At 44.0% G+C, this 20,430-nt stretch overlaps 4 protein-coding genes across 4 annotated transcripts; 3 read left to right on the plus strand and 1 right to left on the minus strand.

Moving 5' to 3' along the window:
- The first annotated feature begins 35 nt into the window (after nucleotides 1-35).
- LOC135344800 (dnaJ homolog subfamily B member 1-like) lies at nucleotides 36-19,745 on the plus strand. The gene is given in 6 exon segments (XM_064542095.1): nucleotides 36-81; nucleotides 409-449; nucleotides 12,307-12,565; nucleotides 12,704-12,775; nucleotides 18,921-19,176; nucleotides 19,178-19,745. Coding segments are annotated over 4 exon segments (933 nt in total). The 5' UTR covers nucleotides 36-81; nucleotides 409-449; nucleotides 12,307-12,393; the 3' UTR covers nucleotides 19,611-19,745.
- Nucleotides 585-7,266, minus strand: LOC135344784 (uncharacterized). The gene is made up of 8 exons (XM_064542079.1): nucleotides 6,787-7,266; nucleotides 6,432-6,619; nucleotides 4,852-5,673; nucleotides 4,433-4,709; nucleotides 4,250-4,324; nucleotides 3,938-4,108; nucleotides 3,449-3,725; nucleotides 585-3,331 (listed from the first exon to the last, which is right to left on the minus strand). Exons 1-8 carry the CDS (start codon nucleotides 6,916-6,918, stop codon nucleotides 2,724-2,726), a joined length of 2,550 nt encoding a protein of 849 aa, XP_064398149.1. The 5' UTR covers nucleotides 6,919-7,266; the 3' UTR covers nucleotides 585-2,723.
- LOC135344781 (uncharacterized) lies at nucleotides 7,196-11,346 on the plus strand. Its single transcript, XM_064542075.1, has 3 exons — nucleotides 7,196-7,403; nucleotides 7,476-7,714; nucleotides 7,996-11,346. The coding sequence occupies exons 1-3, from the start codon at nucleotides 7,203-7,205 to the stop codon at nucleotides 10,301-10,303; spliced, it is 2,748 nt and encodes a 915-aa protein (XP_064398145.1). The 5' UTR covers nucleotides 7,196-7,202; the 3' UTR covers nucleotides 10,304-11,346.
- Nucleotides 17,425-18,853, plus strand: LOC135344794 (uncharacterized protein K02A2.6-like). Its single transcript, XM_064542090.1, has one exon. It carries the CDS (start codon nucleotides 17,425-17,427, stop codon nucleotides 18,670-18,672), a length of 1,248 nt encoding a protein of 415 aa, XP_064398160.1. The 3' UTR covers nucleotides 18,673-18,853.
- Nucleotides 19,746-20,430: the final 685 nt, after the last annotated feature.

Below are 20,430 nucleotides of genomic sequence, written 5' to 3' on the forward strand. Positions count from 1 at the left end.
GCACTTACTAAAAAACAATAATAACTTTCTAATAAGGCGACCTTCACCAAGTTCAGCAAGAACCTTCCAGAAGCATACGACCTCTTTCTAGTTGGGCGGAGCCCGACCGTCCCTGACGGGAGGTCGGGTTGCAAGCCTATCTGGAATTTGTTCTGCGCATTATGTAGTACTGCTATGAATATTATTATTCTCAGGTGGGTGTTAACCGACTTGATGACGTTGTAAACCACAGGATGGCACAGCAATACTGCATGCGGTTTTGCAACTAGATGCAAGCGGAAGTGTAACCAAGCCACGTGAAAAATGCTGCAATCTGATAGGGCGCCACTATAGTGGCGCTAGAACAAATCCCAGATAGGCTTGCAACCCGACCTCCCGTCAGGGACGGTCGGGCTCCGCCCAACTAACCTCTTTCCAGAACTACTCCGAAAGCTGAGGCACTTAGTAGAAGTTTCTTTTTGACTAACCGTTAGAAACAGTGAAAAACCATTTATTAACGTTACGTAAAGGTTATATCACGTGATCCACACAGCGCTATACAGTGCAGTAAAGTACGTGAAATGCATGAGAGCTAGAGAGTGTTCATTGGTGTGTATGTGTCTGTGAGTGTTCACTAGTGTCAGCCAGTGATCATGGGTGTATGCCAGTGTTTACTAGTGTGTGTCAGTGTATGCCAGTGATCATGGGTGTATGCCAGTGATCATGGGTGTCCGTGAGTGTTCGCTGGTGTCTGCCAGTGATCATGGGTGTCTGTGAGTGATCATGGGTGTCTGCGAGTGTTCGCTGGTGTCTGCGAGTGTTCGCTGGTGTCCGTGAGTGTTCACTGGTGTCTGCCAGTGATCATGGGTGTCTGCCAGTGATCATGGGTGTCTGTGAGTGTTCGCTGGTGTCTGCTAGTGTTCTCTGGTGTCTGCCAGTGTTCCCTGGTGTCCCTGAGTGTTCCCTGGTGTCTGCAAGTGATCATGAGTGTCTGTGAGTGTTCGCGGGTGTCTGCCAGTGTTCATGGGTGTCCATGAGTGTTCGCTGGTGTCTGCCAGTGTCTGTGAGTGTTTGCTGGTGTCTGCCAGTGATCATGGGTGTCTGCCAGTGATCATGAGTGTCTGCCAGTGATCATGGGTGTCTGCCAGTGATCATGGGTGTCTGCCAGTGTTTACTAGTGTCTGTCAGTGTATGTCAGTGTCTATGGGTGTCTGTGAGTGTTCGCTGGTGTCTGCCAGTGTCTGTGAGTGTTCGCGGGTGTCTGCCAGTGATCATGGGTGTCTCAGGAGTGCCTGTGAGTGTTCTCTGGTGTCTGCCAGTGATCATGGGTGTCTGCCAGTATTCTCTGGTGTCTGTGAGTGTCCGCTGGTGTCTGCGAGTGTTCGCAGGTGTCTGCCAGTGATTATGGGTGTCTGTGAGTGTTCGCTGGTGTCTGCCAGTGTTCGCTGGTGTCCGTGAGTGTTCCCTGGTGTCTGCAAGTGATCATGAGTGTCTGTGAGTGTTCTCTGGTGTCTGCCAGTGATCATGGGTGTCTGCCAGTATTCTCTAGTGTCTGTGAGTGTTCGCTGGTGTCTGTGAGTGTTCGCTGGTGTCTGCGAGTGTTCGCAGGTGTCTGCCAGTGATCATGGGTGTCTGTGAGTGTTCGCTGGTGTCTGCAAGTGATCATGAGTGTCTGTGAGTGTTCGCGGGTGTCTGCCAGTGATCATGGGTGCCTGCCAGTGTTCGCTGGTGTCTGTGAGTGTTCGCTGGTGTCTGCGAGTGTTCGCTGGTGTCTGCGAGTGTTCCCTAGTGTCTGTGAGTGTTCGCTGGTGTCCGTGAGTGTTCACTGGTGTCTGCCAGTGATCATGGGTGTCTGTGAGTGTTCGCTGGTGTCTGCGAGTGTTCGCTAGTGTCTGCGAGTGCTCACTGGTGTCCGTGAGTGTTCCCTGGTGTCTGCAAGTGATCATGAGTGTCTGTGAGTGTTCGCGGGTGTCTGCCAGTGATCATGGGTGCCTGCCAGTGTTCTCTGGTGTCTGTGAGTGTTCGCTGGTGTCTGCGAGTGTTCGCTGGTGTCTGTGAGTGTCGCTGGTGTCTTTAAGTGAGTGAGAGTGTCTGCAAGTGTTCGCTGGTGTTTGCCAGTGTCGATGTGTGTCTGTGAGTGTTCGCTGGTGTCTGCCAGTGATAATGGGTGTCTGCCAGTGTTCGCTGGAGTCTGTGAGTGTCGCTGGTGTCTTTAAGTGAGTGAGAGTGTCTGCAAGTGTTCGCTGGTGTTTGCCAGTGTCGATGTGTGTCTGTGAGTGTTCGCTGGTGTCTGCCAGTGATCATGGGTGTTTGCTAGTGTCTTTGAGTGTTCCCTAGTGTCCTTTGGTGTCTATGAGAGTTCACTGGAGTCTGCTAGTGTCCCTCGGTGTCTGTGCATGAGTGTTCCCTGGTGTCTGCTAGTGTCCCTCGGTGTCTGTGAGTGTCTCGGTGTCCGCATGAGAGAGTCTGTGAGTGCATGTTCCCTGGTGACTGCGAGTGAATAAGAGTGTCAGCAATTGTATATGTACTTATAGTATCTAGTTCAGTCAGTGAAGTGCATGCCCTACGCCTAGACAAGTTGCATGGGCGGAGTCCAACCAACTACGTCTAGACTATGATTATGAATGCATGTGTCCACAATGTAACTATAGAATCAAGAATGGACAAATATGAATCCAGTAGTAAGCAATTAATGCACTATAGAGTATAGTTTAGTTTAGTCAGTTCAGTTCACAATGAGCAGTTCACAATTTTCGTTTCACTCTGTCTCTTGTTGTTGACTTTGGATGAAAGAAATCCGAAAGACTGTCGTGTAAAGCCAACTCGCGAGAATGTTTGCCCAGTTTGGCACTAGAACTTGGAGATATGATCACATCGCTAGGCAAAGGAGTGGCCACAGCAGAAGTGGAACTTGGAGATATGATCACATCGCTAGGCAAAGGAGTGGCCACAGCAGAAGTGGTGACAGAGGATACGACAGGAGTGGTATTCACGTGCACAGTTGCAGCTACAGCAGGAGTGGTGACGGAGGATACGGCAGGAGTGGTGACGGAGGATACGACAGGAGTGGTATTCGCGTGCACAGTTGCAGCTACAGCAGGAGTGGTGACGGAGGATACGGCAGGAGTGGTGACGGAGAATACGGCAGGAGTGGTAATCACGTGCACAGTTGCAGCTACAGCAGGAGTGGTGATGGAGGATACGGCAGGAGTGGTAATCACGTGCACAGTTGCAGCTACAGCAGGAGTGGTGACAGAGGATACGGCAGGAGTGGTGACAGAGGATACAACAGGAGTGGTATTCACGTGCACAGTCGCAGCCACAGCAGGAGTGCTGGGAGTTGTAGTCACAGCTATATAAAAACAAAAAAAGTGTATATTATTACTGGTATATAACATGCAGAATAATGTCATGCACATAATTATAATTATATCAAGTGTATTGTATATGTAACAGTCAGATAACATACCAATCTTTAGTTGTTTGACAAGTTTTGGTGGCCATCTTTTATCATCAACAAAAATAGCCAAGCAGCTCCTCCTTACAGTGTTTTTGTTTGGTTGAAAGGCCGTGTCTGTACAACCAAGCTTGAGGAGAGGCCTCTTGATACCACCCCTGCCTAATTTTAATCTCCTGATAGTGAGACTAAAATCCTCATCAATGTGAACCAGCTCATTTACTCTGCTCATCCACATGACCACAACTGGACGCCTTTCTAGAGTAGAACTCCTCATGAATGCCAAAACCTATATGACAAAAATGTAATGCATATATGCACAAAAATAATAATAATTATATAGATATAATTATAGTCCCTTCAATTGCATATTTTAATGGATCTCATTAATTGGTCAACAGCATGTACGATAATATAGAAGATATACCACAGCTATACTTGGAGCCTATATACATGCATGCATGCATAATACATTTATAACTCGTGCATGCATGTGCATACCTCGTGTTTTTGCAGTGTAGCTGTGACCAAGCAGATGCTCTGCACTGTTTCGAAGAAACTTGAGGCTGAGCACGAAGTTTGTGATTTGGCTGTTGTTGATTGAACTCTTTTTGATGCTTTGTGTACAATGAAGTGCATCGCCTCAGCAACAATAGTACTAACACACTCGGCCTGCATGAATAATACTGGAGTACGGCACAAGTATATACCATGCATGCATATTTTTATCATTAAGTATCCACGCAGGCTGACAATGATGCATGTGTTCTAATTTTAAACCGCACCTACAACTTATAACAGATTAGAAAGTACCTTGTTGCATTCTTCATCACCATCCTCTTCTTTCTGCAGCTCATTTGTATCACTTTCGTACACCATGTTGATAAACTGCATATACATGATGATTAACAGACACGTAATAAATTAAAAAGGGCCATGCATGCCAGTACATTGCTAAAATTCTTACAAATGCACGTGTAACATATATATATATACCTTCTCCAGAAAGTAGAAGGAGATTGCCCAGCTCAAAACATTACGGGAGACCATAGAGTGGGACTCACTTCCCTGGAGGTCTTCCCTGATCTCCTGAATTCTCTCTTCACCACTTTCCAGCATTGTCTTACCCTGTCTGATGATCCATCCGACAAGGGATGAGTACTTCCCACTTTCACAAGCTCTCTGGAAATCCCCGTACACAGTGCATTCCTCTGCCGTTACTGGCCCACAAGAGGGGAGCTCAAATGGGATCAGGAGTACTCTGGATAGCACTCTGCATGTATATATAGTGTATATATAGTGTAAATAGCTGTTGTATAACCAAGAGTGCATGACACTGCATGCATTTACTATAATGACGACAATTAATAATAACAGTGCATGCCTGCAACTATAATAAAACAATTGGCACCCACCTGTCCATCTCGTCTGCTCCAAAGTTTGTAGCGACAATGGGAATGCTGAATGGCTTGCGTGCACCGCTTCTCAGATTTATAGTTTTCTGCCCATTGTAGAGGTCGATACACAGCTCCCCTAAATCCAACTGGTTCGACCGTGACCCCCTACTTTTGGTAGGATCGTCTATGCCATACGGCAAGGTGGATCTGGAAGATCGCTCTAGCATTCCAGCATTCGTCCCCTTGGAACAAATTCCATTATGAGCACAACCAAAGAGTGCAAGTGCTGCCTTTATAGCAGTCGATTTGCCAGTCCCTGATTCTCCTGTCGCAACCGTAACAGCACAACCACCGTACTTGTCTATGACTGTACGGTAGTGGAAGGACATCACAGCACCTGATACAACCAACAACCCAGGAATAAGATTATGATTGAGACACTTCTTCAAATTAAGGAAGAAATCGACAGCACTGGAAAGGCTCAGTGGTTTCCGGACAACAGCTGTCACATCATCCATCATAATCTTGTCACTCTCCATTATTGACTCTCTCTTCAACCAGACATGAGGATTGGATACTTCCGCTACTTCCTCTCCATTTGAATCTAGAAAGCATTTTGAATTCATCGCAAAAATTCCGGATTGTTGTTGACCAGACACCATTACTGCTTTCTTGGTTTGTAGACCACCTTGAACATTGCGTTTCAGAAACTGCACAAAGAATGCCACATGGTTATTTGACTCAAAACCGCAGGACATCGCTCCAGGTCCGAAGGAGTAGTTTATTTGATCAATAAACTTGTTCTTTGCATTTAGAGAACTGGCTGTGAAAAAACATTCCCTGAAAAAAGGAAAAACATTACACATTACAGTGACTATCAATACAGGTTGCACACTATACCACAAAGGTTAACCCTGCATGGAGCATAATGCAAGCTTAATACCTTAAAGGTGGTACACCTCAACACCACCTATATCAATACAGGTTGAACACACTATACCACAAAGGTTAATTAATTACCCTGGAGCATTGAGCATAATGCAAGCTTAATACCTTAAAAGTGCATGGTACACCTCAACACCATGCAGGTACTCTTTTAAAGTTGCTGTGAGGGAAAGGTCTGTGGAAAGGACATTAACACTTGTACTAAATGTAACTATGGTTTTAGATAGCTATACCTTGTTAGTTCTAGTGATAGCTTTAGTTGCCTGACCTTAGTTCTGTATTAGGTTCTAGAAACTTTTCTAGTTGTCTGTAAATAGCATGACTTTTGTGTGTCTCTGTCAGACTGTGTGTATACTGATTCCGATTGTTGTTACCTGAACCTCTGTCTGTCTGATCTATAGCTAAGCTAACCGGAGGCTTACACCCCCTGCCACAAGGTGTAGTGTGACGTTTCAGTGAACAGACCACAAGAACCACACTGAGTAGCAGGTCAAGGGTGTGTTCTTCTCAACTGATAGAGCAAACCAACCACTGGCCACTATAGCTAATTACTTAGTCTATAGGGAATTACAATTTAAAGCAAAGGTATATCCTAGTCTATATACATGCATGCATTTCAGATTTGTACACATTATCTACTACAAGTAACACACCTGCTTAGGTTTTCTTCAGCATCTTGTTCCCTTTTTACAAGGACGAAATAGCCAGTGTTGGTACCAGCCTCAGCGATGTACAACAGCTTCATAGCAAAATCGTTCAGGATGTGTTTCACCCCCTTTGATGTAATGGTGCCCGATACCCCTTTCTCCCAATCATTGAAAAAGGACACTTTTGCTTGCACCTGCAATCACATCAATGAAGCAACAAACTCATAACCTCAAGTAATATTTATAGTCGTGTCGTGTTTTATGTAGCATAATTAGAACACACATGCAGTTACACACATGCATAAAATTATAATTATACATGATGTACTTACATTCATAATACCATGATAGTGTAAATTACCTTAGTATCTTCATACTGTTGACTACCAGCTTGACTAGCAGACGAGAATGAGACAAAGGAGGGGGAGTCAAGTAGTGAGGCATGACTACTGGAGTCGAAAGCCGATTGTTCATCATCACCATCAAAGTCCATAGCAAATAGACACACTGACACACAAGTAATAGAAACTTGGCAAAGGAGTAGCAAATATAGCACGAAATCCGAATGAAATGTCAACAACTAGCTATCTTGTAACAACTAAATCCTTGCAATCTGCATGCCTAGTGCCTCTTGCGCATGCGTTTCCTTCCACTTCCTGAAATTCCTGTGGGAATACTATACAATTTGTTTTTTGTGCGGGAGATAGCCGGTGAATTGATTTCATGCAAGAGTCAAGTTGATAGTCAAGTTGAAAGTCGTTTAAGAGGTATTACAACATGCAGAGCAGTGATGCAAGTGACTCTCTCCTCAACTTTCACACTACATCCCAATCCTCCCAACAGAGCAGTGCGAGTGCCTCTACTAGTGCCCAACAAAGCAGTGCGAGTGCCTCTACTAGTGCCCAACAAAGCAGTGCGAGTGCCTCTACTAGTGCCTCTCTCCTCAACCAATCCCAACAGAGCAGTTTAAGACTCAGTGTAAGTGACTCTATCCCTCATCAACTTCCAAACTAGTCTCAATCAATCCCATGCATGTGATCCCCCCAACAGAGCAGTGAGAGTGCCTCTACTAGTGCCACTAGTGCCTCTCTTCTCAACCAATCCCAAGAGAGCAATTCAAGCAGCCTCAGTGCAAGCATAGATGCAAGTGACACTCCCCGGCGAAAGAAATTCCTTTGCTCAGTTTGTAACTCCAGCTATGCCTTCCAAACTGGTCTCTCCAGACACATTAAGGACAAGCATCGAGATAATAGTGATGACTATTTACAATGCCAATTCTGCGAAAAAAGGTATATGAACTAATTATTGTAGACCTAATATTTAAATGTATACGGAGTGAGTCTATAATTATACGGATCTATTGTTATATATAGTCACGTGTTCATCATTATTTACTTAGTTTTGCAACATCAACAAAATGTGATGGGGTTGCCGCTCTATAATGTGATGAGGCTATTATAAGGTGCATTCCATATTAAGAGCTTTTTGTGGGGATGTTTGTTCAAAATTCTTTTTTTGTGATAATTATTACGTTTAGTCTCATTTCAACTGAAGTTTTTGGGACCTGTAGGTTCAAAACTATATCAAGTCTATCCACTCATATGGGGACAAGTCATAAAGAAAATGTTCTGATAAAACACGATTCTTTCAGTGACGTTGCAGCATTTCATGAATGGAAAAGTAAAGAAGAAAGGCAAACACAGTCCTCATTTGTACAGTCGTGTGGAACAAAGCGAACAAAAAGCACTGAGTATACTTACTATTACTGCAACAGACAGGGACATTTTTGCTCACGATCAAATGGCAAACGTGTTATGAAATCACAGGGTACCTGCAAACTGGTGGAACATTGCACAGCATATATTAAAATGACCAAATGTGTTACTGACGGTACCGTGTCTATACAATATTGCACCAGCCATTCTCACGAAGTTAATATTGGACACCTCCGCCTTCCGAATGATGTGAGAGTTTCTATTGCCACAAAGCTTCAAGATGGAATCCAATCTGATAAGATATTGGATCAGATACGAGACAATGTATCTCCGAAAACACTAGGAAGAGAACATCTCATAAGTAAGCAAGATATCCACAACATTGAGAAGCAATTTTGTGTAGATGGAGTACAGAAACACCTAAATGACTCCCAGAGTGTAAATGCATGGGTACAAGAGCTTCACTGTTCTGAGTACTCTCCTGTGCTTTTGTATAAAATGCAGGGAGTAGAAGATGTGGCTATCGGAACAACTTCTGCATTTAGCAGAGATGATTTTGCCCTATGCATTCAGACAAAATTCCAATGCGATATGCTATCAACGTTTGGGAAGAACGCAATATGCATAGATTCTACACACTCTACTAATCAGTATGATTTTTTACTAAACACGATCATGGTGATTGACGAGTTTGGCGAGGGGATACCAGTTGCTTACTTGATAAGCAACCACGAAACTGGAGCAGTTATTGAGGCATTCTATGAGGCAATAAAATGTCAAGTTGGCATGATTGAACCTTTGGTTTTCATGACTGATGATGCACCACAATACTTTACCGCTTGGCAAAATCAATTCGGGCGTAACTCTCGAACACAAAAACTGTTGTGTAGATGGCACTTAGACAAAACTTGGAGGGGAGCTATACGTGAGAAGGTATCTAGCGACCTTCAACCAGAAATTTATCGCTATTTATTGGTGTTACTACATGAAACAACATTAGCAGAATTTAACAAAAAACTACAACAATTTCTAAGTTTTTTGAAGGAAAAGAAACAGCATTTGTTCCTGGAATACTTTCAGAAAAATTACTGTAATCGTACAAGCCAATGGGCAACTTATGCAAGATGCTACACAAGTGTAAATACGAACATGCACATAGAAGCTTTCCACCGTCTTGTAAAAACTGTTTACTTTCAGCAAAAACAAAATAGGAGAGTAGATGCACTTTTGAACGTTCTTCTGAAATTGGCCAGAGACAAAGCATTTGAACGACTCATCAAGACTGAGAAGGGAAAGCTCACTCACAAGATTTCAGAAGTGAACAAGAGGCACACAAGTGCAGAGAAAGTGAGTGAGTGCACTACTGTGACATCAATATCGCAAGATCACTGGACCATAAAATCAGCACAAGGCCAGAGCAGCTATACTATCAAAAAGTCTTCGCCACAAGCATGCTCTTCTTGTCCACTCAAGTGTTCCCACTGTGGAGTGTGTATGCACATGTATTCATGCACATGCCTTGATAGCATATTGCATAGTACAGCCTGCAAACATGTGCACTTAGTGCACATGCACATGCAGCAACAACTCAGTTGTACAGAACAATCTGATGAGCAATCTACGGGTGATACACTCAATCAGTCTGACAATGAGGAATACTCCACAACATTTCCTCAATATTTGGAAAGAACAAATTCAGACAACAAATTTCTTACAGAATCGCTTGTCACTACTTGCAGGGAAATACAGCAGATTATTCCGAGTATATCGAACATAGCTGCAAAGAGAGCCGCTAACAAACAATTGAAATCAACTCTATCTCTACTTAAAGCTTCGATTTCAAGTGAAAATGTTACGCTGCAACCTACAAGGAAGTATGCAGCAAATAAGCACCATGAGAAGCAACAGAGGTTTTACTCAACAAGACAGAAAAAAGCAAGTACATCAAGTAGATGGAGTAAACCAACTGCAGAAGAGCAGGTATCCATCAGCAATGAACTAGCCACAATTGAAGTTAAGTTTTGCGGTATTTGTTTTAAGGAAGATGACGGTAACTCTGAATGTGACTTCAATGAATGGGTTGAATGCTGTGGGTGTGATATCTGGATACATACAACTTGTAGTAGCAAACGTGGTGACTTAGAATTTTGTCATTTTTGTTGATAGTATAGATAGATCTAATTATGTATATATACACATCATCATATTAAATAATTATGACATAAATGTTATTGACAATTACAGTCTTAAGGATTTTTCAGTAACTTTGTGATGGACAGCCATACTCTGCGGTCCTCCACACTCTGCGGTCCTCGATCGGGGATTAAGTCACTACAGTGCCATAGACTTGCAACCTGTAATGTTAGTAAAGAGAGAATAGATTTAATTAAATGTATATACTATATGTACTGTCTCTCTGTATTGATTAACACGGACACTGAGACACTCTCACTCAGTCGCAGAAATGCATGCAGGAACTCACAGACACCTTGGAACACTTGCAGACACTCTCAGATACCGAGGGACACTAGGGATACTAGAATACACTGTCACTCACTCAAAAACACCAGTGAACACTCACAGACACCCAGGAACACTCATAGACACTGGCAGACACTCTCATTCACTTGCAGACACCAGCAAACATTGGCATACACCCATGATCACTGGCAGACACTCAGGAACACTCGCAAACACTCTCACTCACTCGCAGACACCAGCGAACACTGGCATACACCCATGATCACTGGCAGACACTCAGGAACACTCGCAAACACTCTCACTCACTCGCAGACACCAGCGAACACTGGTATACACCCATGATCACTGGCAGACACTCAGGAACACTATAACAAACACTCTCACTCACTCGCAGACACCAGCGAACACTGCATGGCATACACCCATGATCACTGGCAGACACTCAGGAACACTAACAAACACTCTCACTCACTCGCAGACACCAGGGAACACTCACAGACATCGAGGGACACTAGCAGACACCAGTGAACACTCACAGACACCCAGGAACACTCATAGACACTGGCAGACACTCTCACTCACTTGCAGACACCAGCGAACACTGGCATACACCCATGATCACTGGCAGACACTCAGGAACACTCGCAAACACTCTCACTCACTCGCAGACACCAGCGAACACTGGCATACACCCATGATCACTGGCAGACACTCAGGAACACTAACAAACACTCTCACTCACTCACAGACACCAGGGAACACTCACAGACATCGAGGGACACTAGCAGACACCAGTGAACACTCATAGACACCCAGGAAAACTCATAGACACTGGCAGACACTCTCACTCACTTGCAGACACCAGCGAACACTCACAGACACTAGCGAACACTCGCAGACACCAGCGAACACTCACAGACACCCATGATCACTGGCAGACACCAGTGGACACTCACGGACACCAGCGAACACTCACAGACACTAGCAAACACTCGCAGACACCAGCAAACACTCACAGACACCCATGATCACTGGCAGACACCAGTGAACACTCACAGACACCAGCGAACACTCAGAGACACTAGAGAACACTCGCAGACACCAGCGAACACTCGCAGACACTAGAGAACACTCGCAGACACCAGCGAACACTAGCAGACACCAGCGAACACTCACAGACACCCATGATCACTGGCAGACACCAGTGAACACTCACGGACACCAGCGAACACTCACAGACACCAGCGAACACTCACAGACACCCATGATCACTGGCAGACACCAGTGAACACTCACAGACACTAGAGAACACTCGCAGACACCAGCGAACACTCACAGACACTAGAGAACACTCGCAGACACCAGCGAACACTAGCAGACACCAGCGAACACTCACAGACACCCATGATCACTGGCAGACACCAGTGAACACTCACAGACACCAGCGAACACTCACAGACACCAGCGAACACTCACAGACACCCATCGACACTGGCATACACTGACAGACACTAGTAAACACTGGCATACACCCATGATCACTGGCTGACACTAGTGAACACTCACAGACACATACACACCAATGAACACTCATTCACTTTACTGCACTGTATAGCGCTGTCTGAATCACGTGATATAACCTTTACGTAATGTTAATAAATGGTTTTTCACTGTTTCTAATGGTTAGTTTCTTTTTGTAACAGGTACTTGTATATTACAAGCGCAAATCGTTTCTAAAACAGTAAAACATCGAAGAAGAATCATCTGAAGTCATGGGAAAAGACTATTACAGCATACTTGGTATATCTCGAGGGGCATCACAAGATGAAATTAAGAAAGCTTACAAAAAGATGGCACTAAAGTATCATCCTGACAAAAACAAAGATCCAGGAGCAGAGAACAAATTCAAAGAAATAGCTGAAAGTTATGAAGTTCTCAGTGATCGTAAGTAAAAATATAACTGGCTACACTGCACCGATAGCACTCGTTACTTTTTAGTGTCGCCTTAGTACGGTATGCTTACCTTGGCATGTACATGAGATGCGTATTCCTTACGATTATTCCTACTCATTACTTCTTCAGCAAAGAAGAAAGATGTCTTTGACAAGTTTGGAGAGAATGTACTGAAACATGGTGGAGGTGAAAGTGCTGAATACAACTTGTTGTGGTTTAGTTTACTTCCTGTTCTATGTGTACTATTTATGTACGTGTGTTCTCAATGTTTTTAGTCTCTATTAAACTGTCAACTGTAAACCAGTACTGAGTTGGTAACTTAGCGGTGAGTCCAGACCTAGCTAAGTTACGACATAAATTGGCGACGAGGAGTTAGAACTCTATGATGGCTACAGGACTGCTTGGGTAGCCTCTACACAGGCTCTCCTTTTTCTGTTCTTTATCTCTTTCCTTGGCAATCTGTTGTAGAAATTACAACAATGGGTAAGGAATCGTTATGATGAATTAGATGAAGTTGTATGTGAGCTCCTCCCTGACAAACAAACTGTAGTCTAGGTAACCGCCTTATCAGTCAAGTAGGCTAAAAATCTGTGTCCTTTGATGTAAGCTTTGATGTCTCTTTGTGCATATGTAGTTATAAAAAAAAAAAAAAAAAAAAAAGAAACCTTTGACTAGCTAGGAAGAGTAGCAGCAGTAGGCAGCAGTAGTAGTAGCAGTGCAAGCAGGACTAGACTAGATTAAAAAGTTGGTGGAAAGAATAACTGACCGTTTGGACGTCACCTGGCTGCCAGACTTTCATCTGGACTCTTCCCCCTGAGTAGCTGGCCTTTCTCTAAGCCACAAAACTGAGCAAGAAGCTGAAGAAGCAGCTAGACAGAGACATGTACCTAGCCTTGAGAATTGGGAGGCGTGGCTCAACTAGTTAGCCCAGCCCAGAGGAATTGTTACCGTGGGTACTGAACAACCGTAGAAGTAGGGCTACCCCTGGCTTTACTGAATTAACTAGCTGTGTCTGCTGTCTAGTTGGACCAGATTTAGCTAGATAATGGGGTAGAGAATAGTTGAGCGGTGCTGTGTGTAGCTTGAACTGTACTGGCTGGCAAGAATCTAGTAAGCACCCTATGCACTGATAACTCGTCAGAATGGAGGGTATGTTCTAGGGATCTGGACAGCTGTACATCCAAAGGAGCCAGGGAGTGCCAATCATCTTCTCCCAGTCTCTGACACGCTAAACAAAAGGAGCTAGAACTGGGAGTCCCAGCTAGAATTGCTAGCCGGATCTAGACTAATAGAATGACTTGGAGGCGTGGTGAGGCCGGATCCACACTAATTGATCGACCTAAAGACGCTCCTGTTCCAGATTTCACGAATGGCAAGGAAAGGGTTATCACGATCGTTCAATAAGATAAAATACTGTCTTAATCGTTCAATGAGATAAAATACGGTATTAATTGGAGGAATAAAGAAAGAAATAGACGTAGAGTTAGGAAAAAGGAGAGCCTGTATCGGGAAGTCGCGTGAGGGTAGAAGGGTGGTAGAAGGGTGAAAATGAGCGTGGGCATGCTGAGCTAGAGATGTTGGACTGCCCACGCAGATATCTATGACTAATAAAACTTTGCCTGCAGCAAGCTGGACATGGACTTGGAACTGGAAGTTTGCAAGCACTATAGCTAGCTATATACCTTAGGCTTAGCTAGATGATCTACTAGTCTAGATTGTGTGTTCAGATTCTATCAGACTATTACCTTTTCTTGTGTCTTTCTACATGCTAGTATAGATCAAGAATAGCTTAGTCATCATTATCATATAGCAGGTAGCTACTGCCACCAGAGCTGGCCACGCTGGTTCTCTGATCTGACTTGCAGCACAGCTTGGGTGGTTGTCTCAGTACAGTTTTATTAACTCTGAATGCGTGGGAGAATACCTTACGTCACGATTGTGGGCTACATATCGCCCACGTTCATAAAAATCCTTGTGGATCACGCGATTTCCCAAACCAGGCCTTACTTTTTCTTAACTGTACGCCCATTTCTTTCTTTGCTGCCTCACTATGACTTTCTTGTGATTTATGGATGAACAGTGACAACAGCAAGAAAAAGTAAGGCCTGGGAACGAGGCTACTGCTTGGGCACCTCGAGCAATTCGATCCAGCGTTGGAGGAATGGCCGCAGTATGTGGAGAGACTCGAACAGTTTTTTGTTGCGAACGATATCACTGGAGATGGTAGTGCTGTGAAGAAGAGAGCTACCTTTCTCGCAGTAGTGGGCCGTAGTGCCTACAATCTGCTGCGAAGTCTAATTGCACCAGCAAGGCCTGCAGAGAAAACATTTGAGGAGCTGGTGGAAGTGCTTACTGCACACTACAGTCCGAGGCCTACCGAAGTCATGCAACGTTTCCGATTCAACTCTAGAGCGAAGAAAGAAGGAGAGTCTATTGCTGACTATGTAGCTGTGCTGAGGAAGCTAGCCGAATTTTGTAATTACGGTGCTGCATTGGACAAAGTGCTACGTGACAGGCTAGTGTGGGGAGTCAAGGACACCTACATACAGAAGAAGCTGCTAGCAGAACGAGAGCTGACATTGGCTACGGCTATTCAGATTGCTCAAGGTTCTGAGACTGCAGAGAAGAACCTTCGTGAGATGGGAAGCGAATCCCATAAAGAAGGAGTACATTACGTCCAGAAACAGACGCCGAAACCGATTAAAACTAACTCGAAGTGTTATCGATGTGGCAAGACGAGTCACAGTGGCAATGACTGCCCGTACAAGGACTTTGTGTGTAGAGGATGTCATAAAGTGGGACACTTGCAAAAGATGTGTCGAGCTGCCAAGGGACGCCCAAACCCGAAGAAGTTCCCCCGACATGACAAGTATAAGAAAAGGGCTGGAATAAACCAAGCAAGAGAGTCTGGAGAATCAGATGACGAAGACTTCCTGCTGATGGTAGAAGAAGTTGGAGGAATCCACAGGATCTACCAGCCCCCAATAAAAGTACCCGTGAGTATAGAGGGTACTACTGTGTGTATGGAACTAGACACAGGTGCCTCAGTATCTCTAGTATCAGAGTCACAGTACAAACAGTTGTGGCCAGGGAGGAGCTTAGACCCATCTGATATCAACTTACAGACCTACTCAAAGGAACCCCTTGTAGTAATGGGAAGTTTTGATGTTGAGGTTGTGTATGATAACAAAAAGGTGACCTTACCTCTTGTTGTTGTTCAAGGGAATGGACCTTTGTTGTTTGGCAGGAACTGGCTAAATGCTATTAAGTTGAATTGGTCTAACATTCACTATACCCAAGCTCCAGGTTTACAGGACTTACTGGCCAAGTACCCCGATGTGTTCCAGAAAGGACTGGGTACGTACCAGGGACAAGAAGCCTCCCTTGTAGTGGACGCTGATGCTGTTCCCCGTTTTAACAAAGCCAGACGTCTTCCATATGCTATGCGAACGAAAGTTGAAGAGGAACTGGAGAGGCTGGTTCAGGAAGGCACTCTGAAGCCCGTGGACTATGCTGAATGGGCCGCACCAATTGTGGCAGTGTTAAAGAGTGATCGAACGAGTGTGAGAATATGTGGCGATTTCCGAATGACAGTTAACCCCGTTTCTAAACTCCATCGTTACCCCCTGCTGAAGGTGGAAGATTTATTTGCAACCCTGGCTGACGGAAAGATCTTTACTAAATTAGATCTGACACAAGCTTATCAACAGTTAAAGCTTGACACCCAATCTCAGAACTATGTGGTAATCAACACCCTAAAAGGGTTGTTCCAATACACGAGATTACCTTTTGGAGTGTCATCAGCCCCTGGCATTTTTCAGAAGACCATGGAGACCCTGCTACAGGGTATTGCTGGGGTAGTGGTGTATTTGGACGACATTTTGATCTCTAGTGCAACCGAAGCGGAGAACCTGAAATCACTCGAGGAAGTGTTGAAACGCCTATCCGAAGCTGGTTTGCGAGCCAAACGAGGCAAGTGCACGTTCATGGCTCCATCTGTCGAGTTTTTGGGTCACCTGGTTGACGCTAAGGGTATCCGACCCTTACCTGAGAAAGTCCGTGCTGTCCAGCAAGCACCTACCCCTACCAATGTGACGGAACTGAGGTCCTACATTGGATTGATTTCTTATTATGGGAAGTTCCTACCGAATCTAGCCACTCGCTTAACACCATTGTACAAGCTGTTAAACAAAGATGTGCCATGGGAATGGTCATCTGAGCAAGAACTTGCTTTTAACAGGTCGAAACAGCTGCTGACATCAACAAATCTGTTAGCTCATTACAACCCCCAATTACCTATTGTTCTGGCCTGCGATGCCTCTGCATACGGAATTGGAGCCGTACTTGCTCACCAAATGCCTGATGGTACCGAGAGACCGATAGCCTATGCTTCTAGGACTTTGAATTCGGCTGAAAGAAATTACTCGCAGCTTGAAAAGGAAGGACTGTCCTGTGTTTTCGGAGTAAAGAAATTCTATGCATACCTATTTGGTCGAAAATTCACTCTAATTACGGATCACAAACCGTTATTGAGCCTGCTGAGTGGACAGAAACCAACCTCATTACAAGCCTCCGCAAGGATTCGTCGATGGTCATTGGCACTGTCGATGTACGAGTACGAGCTGAAGTTCTGAAACACTACAGCTCACGGTAATGCAGATGCTTTGAGTCGTCTGCCCTTAACTGACACTGTTCCTGATGACTGAACACCACCAGAACTGGTGCTCTTACTGGAACATCTCGATTCCTCACCGATCACGGCTGCACATATCAAAGAGGCTACCAGACGAGACCCAGAACTCTCTACTATTCACCAGTATGTGCAACAAGGATGGCCACACCGTTCCGCCATGGAAACCAGTCTAATGCCCTTTTATGAGCGACGAGAAGAACTTTCAGTACATGATGGTTGCTTGCTGTGGGGAAATCGTGTGGTGGTACCCAAGACCTACCGAGGTGATGTGCTCGTACAACTGCACGAAGGACATCCTGGCACCACTCGCATGAAAGGACTATCGCGTATGTATGTGTGGTGGCCTGGTATTTCGAAAGACGTCGAAGAGACGGTACAAGATTGCATTCCCTGTCAACAACAACAGTCAAAACCACCTGTTGCCCCACTCCATCCTTGGGCTTGGCCTACACGCCCGTGGGCCAGATTGCATATCGATTATGCTGGTCCCATTCACGGACAAATGTTTTTGATTGTCATTGATGCCCATTCAAAATGGATTGAAGCAATTCCAACATCTGGCTCGACATCCCGAGTAGTGATCGAAGAACTACGGTTTTTGTTTTCTCAATTTGGCCTACCAGAGTGTGTTGTGTCTGACAATGGCACATGTTTCACTAGTGCAGAATTCAAAGGATTCCTGAAGAAAAATGGTATCAACCAAATTCTGTCTGCCCCTTATCACCCCTCTACAAATGGCCTGGCTGAACGAGCAGTGCAAGTAGTTAAGAAGGGACTTAAGAAGGAAACAAAAGGTTCGATGCGCAGTAGACTTGCAACGGTGTTATTTGCTTACAGGTTAACTGCACAGTCAACCACTGGACAATCCCCAAGTGAACTTTTGTTAGGTCGTCGACCACGATCTCGTCTAGATCTGCTTAAACCGAACACAGCAGAGAGAGTTGAACGTCAACAAGCAAAACAGGTGAAACAACACGACAACCGTGCTCGCGAAAGAAGTTTTGAGCCCGGAGATCTGGTGTATGTCAGAAATTACCAGTCAGGAAATCGTTGGTTACCGGGTGTGATACAGGAAAAGACAGGACCAGTATCGTTTCGAGCGAAGATGCAGAATGGTCAAGTGCGAAGGTGTCATGTGGACCAGGTTCGGAACCGAACAGTAGACGAACCTACCGAGCCAGAAGAGGTCCCTATTCCGAATGCAATTCTTCCTGACGAATTGACCACACCGTATGCACCTCAAGCTGATAGTACTCCTGGAAACAGCTCCCCGTCACCTGAAGTTGGTGTAGAACCACCTGTCGACGTCCCTAGTCAAGGTGTTGTCTCAAAACCTGCAACTGCGATTAAAGTATACCCTAAGCGTAACCGTAAGACTGTGGATCGATATGAACCTAAATGGTAGTTATTGATTGGAAACTGGTATTTTATTGGTATTGTTTTGTCATTAGTTGGATGATTTTTGTCATTAGTTAATTTTGTGAGTCCTCACTAAAGGAAGGAGGAATGTTGTGGTTTAGTTTACTTCCTGTTCTATGTGTACTATTTATGTACGTGTGTTCTCAATGTTTTTAGTCTCTATTAAACTGTCAACTGTAAACCAGTACTGAGTTGGTAACTTAGCGGTGAGTCCAGACCTAGCTAAGTTACGACACAACTTTAATGGCAACCCTCTTGAGATGTTCTCACAAATGTTCGGTGGATCTGTTTCGTTTGGGAACGTGTTTGGTGGATCAAGTTTCTCTGAAGGTGATAATGGTTTGTTTGGTAGTAGAGCCTTTGAAGAAATGAACTTCAATCCAAAACAAGACAAAGAAGTCAACCACGACTTGTACGTAACAATGGAAGAATTATTTCTAGGCTGCACAAAAAAGATGAAAATATCTCGTACGGTGTTATCGTCGTGTGGAAGCTCAAAAACAGGAAAAAGTAGAAGAAGTTGTTGTAAAGCCAGGTTGGAAGGAAGGTACCAAGATAAGATATCAGAAACAAGGAGACCAATATCCAGGAAGGATACCAGCAGACATTGTTTTCACAATAAAAGAAAAACCACACCACCATTTCACACGAAATGGAAATGACCTGAAATTCACTTCTAAAATTTCGCTTAAAGATGCGCTATGTGGTGTAACTATAACTGTTCCTTGCATTGACAAGACAGTAAAGACTCTGGACATCAAAGAAATTGTTTCACCAAAGTTTGTGTGGAAACTATGTGGTCATGGAATGCCTCTTTCGAGTAAACCTGGCTGCCGCGGTGATTTAATAGTGAATTTTAACATACAATTTCCATCTATTCTCACTGCAGAAGATAAGAAAACACTGAAATCCATCCTCTCTTAGTAGCATGTTTTATGGTGCTTACTCATGAATGTTTGTGTTTTTCTGATAAATTAATTACAGCATGCTAACTGACACAAGATTGATTTTTATTCACTTTTATAGCCATTTTTTGATGAGAACGTTATGCAAAACTTATATTTAATGATCTTTACCAAAAATGGACATAAATTGGTTTTATGGCCAATTATTCTTTAGACACCTATTATTCCATGACCATTGCCTAAAAAGTGGTCTCAGGTCAAAACCTGACTGCATGGTGGCTCTATAGCCCTGTCATATGAATGACATTGTAACGGATTGAGTTATGCACTCACCGAATTTCTTGTTTCTACTGGCCAATCCTAGCAATGTTTGCATTTTTTAGTTCGATATACCGTCATACATATATACAAAGCAAACTATAATTGCCTCTTCTATAACATTCATGAGCGAAACAAAACATGGCGAGAGGTATAATTAGCACAGCGCAGCTTGCAGCACTCGTTACTATTCAGCACTCATTACAAACACAACACATTTAACTCGTATATACATTGAAAATGGTAAGCAACATTGATCAACACAGTTTTTTAACTGAGAGCTGCATCGTTATCTTGATCGTATTCCTACAAGTAGAGCGGAGATTGTATAGAGTGAGTGAGCATAATTATGATTATACACATATATAATTGTGCATGGCAACATCACAAATGTTATAATCATTGGTTCAAAAACTGTTTCAATATCTTTAAATCCTCCACATAAGTCACTTACAACTTATGCATGTACATGTAAGCTACCATGCACTATCATATAGTTTTGCTTGAGTACATACGTGTGT

The sequence above is a fragment of the Halichondria panicea genome, chromosome 12 (genome assembly GCF_963675165.1).
Source record: "Halichondria panicea chromosome 12, odHalPani1.1, whole genome shotgun sequence".
In the NCBI taxonomy this organism is placed as follows: Eukaryota; Metazoa; Porifera; class Demospongiae; order Suberitida; family Halichondriidae; genus Halichondria; species Halichondria panicea.